The 7517-nt window shown below is 41.7% G+C and overlaps 1 protein-coding gene across 1 annotated transcript; it reads left to right on the top strand.

Annotated features, from left to right (window-relative positions):
- The first annotated feature begins 2010 nt into the window (after positions 1-2010).
- On the top strand, positions 2011-7312 carry LOC129863497 (dachshund homolog 2-like). The gene has a single exon (XM_055935528.1). The coding sequence runs from the start codon at positions 2170-2172 to the stop codon at positions 2719-2721; it is 552 nt and encodes a 183-aa protein (XP_055791503.1). The 5' UTR covers positions 2011-2169; the 3' UTR covers positions 2722-7312.
- Positions 7313-7517: the final 205 nt, after the last annotated feature.

Genomic DNA, 7517 nt, shown 5'->3' with positions numbered 1-7517 from the left:
TGTATTAGTCCATCTAGCTCTGTTAAAAAACACTTTCCCCCCCTTTTAACTGGCAATAATCTGACTAGGGCACTATAAACTAATAATTGTCTTGCTTTATGCAATGTCCCCCCCTGCTCCTCTGGTTTGTGGCAGTCATGTCGATAACCTGCGTTGTTAACGCAGCCTAGGCAGGACTGCAGTGAGGGGCCTCTGGAGAGGCATCTGTTTGCTACTGTTATCAGAATGGGATCACTGTTTGAAACCACACTGGGGCTCCATAGGCAAATACATATACATGAGAAGTGACAGCTTGAAATGCACTACTGGTGCTTGATGTAACACCTTCCAGGCTGCCAAACCACTAAATCATAGCTGATTGATATGTGAGTAAACGCTTCAAAAATATAGATATTTACCAAAGTTATCATAGACTGTTTCAAATTGATGAAATACATTAACATGAACATACATGTGAATTTGTCAACTTGTCCATTTCTCTGCATGGGAGTTTATGTATTTTGAGTTTAGTGCCACAGATTAGAGGTCTTCACGGGTCTGGGTGAAACCGATCTACCCGGGTCTGGGTGAAACCGATCTACCCGGGTCTGGGTGAAACCGATCTTCCCGGGTCTGGGTGAAACCGATCTACCCGGGTCTGAAATGTGAACTTGTCCCTCGGGTCTGGATCAGGACTCTGGTCTATTTAACTACAACTGATAGACCCAAGCGGACCTGAATGGACCCGACCACGGCTCTACATAGCCTGTAGCGTATTTATTTGATGCTAATAAGGTGAATGTATTGACTTATAGAAGGCCAAGCCAACACATATAGACCTATTCGTTAAACAGAAGAGCAACTTGTCTTATTAACAAATATGTTTCTTTTTTTGTCACTTGGGTCCAATCAGGTATGGTCTGGACCCGGATACGTTAGGGTGTGGGTCGGGTCTAGGTCAAGTTGTCCTCGGTCCCATTCGGGTTTGGGTCTGATTTTTCTCAGGTCCCTATTTTTCTTTTAATGATCAGGTCTATTCGCGTTGGGTCTGATAAACTTTCTGCAGTAATTGTGAGTAACCAGAATAGATTTTCAACCAGAGACATTATACTGTATGTATGTCTCTGTCTTCAACCAGCAGGCAATCCCAAACATAATTACTACCTCTCAGAGCTCATGATATTGGCCTTGGTATGCATATTATAGTAGCAGGGGTAACCCCCAATAACCATATCAACAACTATTATTACAATAATCGTAATCATTAAGGCTATAAGGCTAATCAAAGTAATGATCCTAATAATCTATCAGATTCTCTATCAGATACAGAGGAACCATACTCTGGAATTCTTGTCTTCACATTGCCAAAACCTCCTCATCCCTCAATGACTTCTAGCGACTACTGGGTGTCAGCTTGATGAACCAAGCTACACAATAATCCCCTCCATGTTCAAACATGTTTTTTATTGTATACTGAGTATATCATATACAATTATAATTAACATGCTGTTTAACTGATTGAACAAACTTGTTTTGTACTTATATTTGTGGTGTTGTTTTCATATATGGCCTTTTGGGCTTCCAACCTCACCTGTACTGTTGTTTTATCTCTACTGTTTTGTCTTTCACTTGTTTTCTTTGGTGCGAATCAATGTAACCTAAAACCTAAAAACCGAATCATATTTTATTAGGCTATAGGCCTGATGCAATGGGTCTACATGTATTATAATACAATAGCAATGTAATAACATTACAATAACAAACGTCACATGTTTTATTATTTGTACCAATAAGAATGAAACATTTGAATGCAGGTCTTAATGGTTTCAAATGAACGCCAACAGTCTGTAAAAAGGTTATTATCCAGTAGCGGAGTAGCTGTCAACAGAAACTCGACCCTCTAACTAGGAGCCCTGCCATTCATGCTTAAAGGGCCAATAGGATGCTCGCGCGTAAACTGATACGCTCCTCGTTGGTGGTGGGAGCTGCCAATCCAGTTCTCAGTGGGCTGGCTAATTGAAACTGAATCGGATGGTTCTCATTCTAGCCACCGCACTTGTGAGATAGGTAGTTGCCAGTTGCCGATTATCCGACGTGAGCGACAGTGCATGTGAAACATCAATAGAAAAAAATTGTGATCGAGAAGAAAAAAACCCGCAAAGGGTGAGACAGGAAGAAACTTGAGAAACTATGGCCGTATCAGCAACTCCGCCGGTGCTTTCCCAAACCTCTACTCTGGAGTCTGGCAGCTTATTTCGCTCCGATCCGCTGTATACAAGCCCGGCCGAGTCCCCGAGACTGACAAACAGCATGATCAACTCTTTCATCAGCGGAGGAGGCGGTGGAAATGGAAACGGCACAAGCGGCAATAACGAGTGCAAAATGGTTGAGGTGCACGGGGTCAGGGTCGCCTCGTTCAACGTGGACGGTCAAGAACTCATCTGCCTGCCGCAGGTCTTCGACCTCTTCCTGAAACATCTGGTCGGAGGGCTGCACACCGTCTACACCAAGCTGAAGCGGCTGGATATATGCCCGGTCGTGTGCACGGTGGAACAGGTCCGAGTTCTGCGCGGGCTTGGGGCTATTCAGCCCGGGGTGAATCGCTGCAAACTCATCACCCGCAAGGACTTCGAAGCGCTGTACAACGACTGCACCAATGCCAGGTTGGTTGTTTCCTTCTTATCATGTTTCATATGCATCTCCACTGCGATACCCCAAAAGCAGAGCAGAGAGGGGCAATGAACTAAATGTTTTCCACCAACTTTTTCTGTAGATGTACCAAGTGAGGTTAATCAAAAATGTGTAGCAAACGCTGCATTCGGCTACACTGTGTCTTTCAGTTACCAGTGCTGAAATAAATAATACAAGCACGAGCAAAATGATGCTTAGGCTATTATATTAGGAATAAACATTAAAGCATTGTGGACAGTTCGCTCAATCATTGACAACTTCTGTACCCTTCACTCTCTCTGTCTCTCTTGAACACACACGCACTAGTTCTATCTAAATAGAGGCTACAATTGTCCCATATCCATTTTATAGACAGCAATGTATGAGGGAAGTAGTTGAGTTATTCATAACTTAAGCAATCCCCCCTATAGCTGCAGCTCGTTGTTTCATCGTGTATCAAAGCTCTAGATCGTTTCCCCACATACTTACAATATGTTGGCATTGAGGAAAATAACTTTTAATTATATAACCCCTTTTCTCACTTTGACGTTCACCTTATTGACCTTCAATGTGGTGCAACATAATTTTTCTATAAAGCCTAATTAATATTCAGATCACAACAATATCATAAACATGACAACAGTAAGCTTACTGCTTGACTGTTCATTTCGAATATTTATTAGGATTTTCACTAAGAAGAATTATGTTCTTGTGGTTTGTTATTGAAGCACGTCTCACCATTAAGCATTATGCCATTCCGGCGTCATTCAGGAGCAATAGAGCAGGTTGTGGTAGATGAAGTTTAAGTTCCTTCATTTAAGTTCCTCAAGTCCACCTGAGTGTAATTTCATATAAATCCCATAAATCTATATCATTGTAATGAGCAGGCAAACATGTAAGTCCAACTCTCTTTTGCTAAAGCACCAAATTAAACAGACCGTTGTGTCTCTGTATATAATCCATTAGATTCTACCAGTGAGAAAATATAATTAAAAGTAAGGATGAGAAAAGTTTTAGATGTGGATTTCACTTAATAAGGCTACATTTGTGGGCATTATTTCTGTCACTGAATAATTCCGTGCCAGTTAAAGCAGGACAAACCACGTTAAATAATATAGATTTTTCTTACTAATGCCACTGGGCACAGACTTCAATTCAACGTCTATTCCACATTGGTTCAACATAATTTCATTAAAATGACTTGGAAACAACGTTGATTCAACCAGTGTGTGCCCAGTGGGATCTCTCCTCTCCCTTTCCCCTCGAATTGATCTTCAACCCGTGCACCGTGCTGGCTGTGCGCTGCAGATGTTGCTTGTGTGTTTAATAAATCAATGAGACAGTTGTGAATGAATCACCTCGGATGGATTCTCTGCTCGGTTTGATGTCCAGATGTTATTCTTAGCTTGTTATCATGACAGATGCATTAGTGTTCCCATACAATGTTAGCTGAGGAAAATAACTCTTAACAGACCAGTGCCCTCTTTTCCCAAGAGCTTTAGCATTCTGAACCTCAACGGTTTTCCCCCTCATTGTCTCGTTGTACATAATTGCAACTTTTATTCTCCAGCAGCTCCTCCGGCTACTTCGACAATAAGCCATGCTGATCATTCGCCACAAAAGAGGAGGCTGGTAATTCAATACAAAGACAGGATTTTCACATGTGAAAATAAACATAACAAAAAGTTACCTTGAATAGATGCTGGACCCACGAATGCGCATCAGGGTTGCTGTTATATCATGTAGATTAAGACAAGGCATGGATGGTGATTATACATTGGCATTTAATCAATAGATATGTAATGATGATGATGATGATTGTAATAATAGTTGGGAAACCGAAAGAGAAATATATTTGTGTGTCCCGCTGTCACAACACAGACACACTATTCACTCCGAAAATCACAGCATATAAGACCTTATAACACATTTGATTTTTTTGACCACATCATTTAATTTCGTCTTAATTAATTATGCGTCAAAAAAAATTAAGTACTTTATGCTAAACTTTTTGTCTTTATTTTGCAATTTGCCAACATCAAACATTTTTCATATGACATCTTGACTATCTATTTGAAATCAAATACCTTTCCATTTCTGACCCATTAACGGATCAAGCATGTGTTTTCAAGTCTGATATATTTTGATAGGATTGGTGTATTGATTACAGATAAAGTGGACAATTGTGCCGTAGGAGTAAGCGTAAGGCTTATTTTGACCGCTATTTTTATTTTATTTTAGTTAACTTTCATTATAAGACATTTCAAAGGTTTCAGTATTCAGTCTTTCACTTTATACAGCGTTCAAGTGAACTACATCAATATTTGCAAAAAAAGTTGAAATATTTTGAAACGTCTGTCTTACCCATACCTAATATAATATTCAATTAAACATCCGGCTGTCAGAAAGGGGTTCAAGATGATTGTATCTCTCGGTGGTGAGTTTGGTGTGTGAATGACAAGGGAGTGCATGGAGAGGATACAATAATGCATTAAATGTCCTCAACACGAGCTAGACTACTCTTGTGACACACACACACTTTCAAATGGAGATAATCTGCTTTGGGGTTATGTTTGGAGAGGAATATAGATGATATTTTACACAGCGATCACTGAGAGAGAGGGTGAAGCAGAGGCATGGTGGGAGAGAGAGGCAGGCAGGAATATGTTAGTATTTCATGTCCAGATGGTCAGTTTGGGCAAGATTCGGTCATTAACCTTTTAGCATCCCTCACCTCGACTTTACAATCCCTGGATCTATTATTACGTTTGACTTTGATCTGTTGCACTTGTCAAATGTACCCTACGAGAGAGAGATTCTATATTTGTATTAGAAGTGAACTGGTTACTATAATACTTCATTCACTGCAATGTTGAAGGTTATAGTGTAGGCTATGTGCTGCTCACTTCACAAAGATTGCAGCCAATGATGGGTAATGTTATTGCCTGAGTAATACCGAATGGGTGGCAAGAGATTTGAATTTGCACCTCGGCCTCCGTTCTTTACAGCTCACCTGCCTGCGCGCGCCCATCTGAGCGCTGTTTTTATAGTCCGATTTAAACATCATCCACCATCCCATCACCAGATGGTTGTAACTAATGAGTGAACAGGCCTATCCCTCCTCCTGCCCCCCCTTTTTTTATTTGGCGAAGGGACGGGAGAGAATGAAAGCGAGGGAAAGAAAACGTGTGGATATCCCTTCATGGACGCAGTGCATATCTCTCAGTAGACGCAGGAAGCCTGTAAACTGGAATAGGTGATAGAGTCATCGGGAAATCTAAACATCTCGACAAAACCTTTAGCACTGACACGGACAATTTGAAAACGGGAAAATGTCCAAATCAGCAAACATAGGCACCACTTAGGGCTCCTTTTATGATATCTCAGCTCGCGATTGATCTCCATGTTTTTATTGCATTCATTATTTATTAAAAATAATTTGCAAGCTAAACATAACGCTAACCTAGTTTGCACTGGGGGACTGCACTTAGGAAATGTAATGGAAATGACATTAGAGATGAACATCTGTGCTGTTTTTCCACTCTCCTCGTGTTTCTTCCCTCAAAGGTGTATTGGATTAACCATTTAACCATTCACCGAATGCAGATGACCATGAGAGACAAAACAATTGCTGCTGACTGAAGAGACCAGAGAGGTCTTGGAGATAGCTTGTCGAGGAGATCAGTGAGGCCTTTAAACATTAGTCTTCTAAACGAGATGTAACAGGTTCCTTGAGGCTCAGTGAGTCATAACCCACATCACTCCTAATCAGACATTTTGGTTAGAAATCAATGAAAATTGAACTTAATCATAATTAATGATAACCTTGTGAGTTTTTAAAAAGCCAAACGGAATAAGCTTCTTCTTTCCTTATTTTAAGTCATTCATCTATAAAGGCTTGCTTTAATTCCCCAGGATGCCCGGATAAAAATCACAGCTGCACATTTTAACACCAGGTTTCCTAAAAAAAAATCTTCAGATTTTCTGCTTGATTATAATCTGTGGCTAAATGTGAGGTTATGGAAATGTTTTGTCAGATCTATGGTGGATGGGTACATTGGCCAAACCACTGTCCTTTCCTTTGCTTGTGTTTGTGTGGTGAATCAGTACATGATCCCTTGTCCTGTGGCCTCCACAGAGTGTCCCGTACTGTATGTTGATAGAGAATACCCCAGTGATGTCTGGGTGAAATCAGAGACTGAAGTACAGTATCTGCTCCAGAAACAGGTTCATGTTTTGCTGTGTGTGTGTGTATAGAGGTGCCGTTGGTTGTCAGTGTGTGTTGGCCAGTCTAACTGGTCCATATGGACAGCTCTCTGCCTGTAGCCTAGCCCTGGGCAGCGATACACCCGGTTGAGCACGCCACCCAAGACACACCCCTGTCTCCTCTAATCTCCTCAATCAGCAGGGAGCGTGTCACTCTGTCTAGAACCACCACTGCTCCTTAATGTCAACCATAAATTATACACTGGCTTCTGCTTCAGCTTGATTTTATTACATATCTGCTCCCACTGCCCTTTACTACTTTAAATAATAAATTAACCCCACTTGATGTGAAGAGTTGCACCAAGCACTGTCAAAGCTCTGGAGAGATGAGCCTCATTAAATAGTGAAGGAGTGCTTTTTGTTTTTCTGTTTAGATGGCCTTTAAGCATGGCCCTCTGTGCATGGCCCTCTGTGCATGGCCCTCTGTGCATGGCCCTCTGTGCATGGCCCTCTGTGCATGGCCCTCTGTGCATGGCCCTCTGTGCATGGCTCTCTGTGCATGGCCCTCTGTGCATGGCCCTCTGTGCATGGCCCTCTGTGCATGGCCCTCTGTGCATGGCCCTCTGTGCATGGCCCTCTGTGCATGGCCCTCTGTGCATGGC

The sequence above is a fragment of the Salvelinus fontinalis genome, chromosome 10 (assembly GCF_029448725.1).
Source record: "Salvelinus fontinalis isolate EN_2023a chromosome 10, ASM2944872v1, whole genome shotgun sequence".
Classification (NCBI taxonomy): domain Eukaryota; kingdom Metazoa; phylum Chordata; class Actinopteri; order Salmoniformes; family Salmonidae; genus Salvelinus; species Salvelinus fontinalis.
Note: the sequence above shows the minus strand (reverse complement) of the source record. Positions and strands in the feature narration are given on the sequence as shown.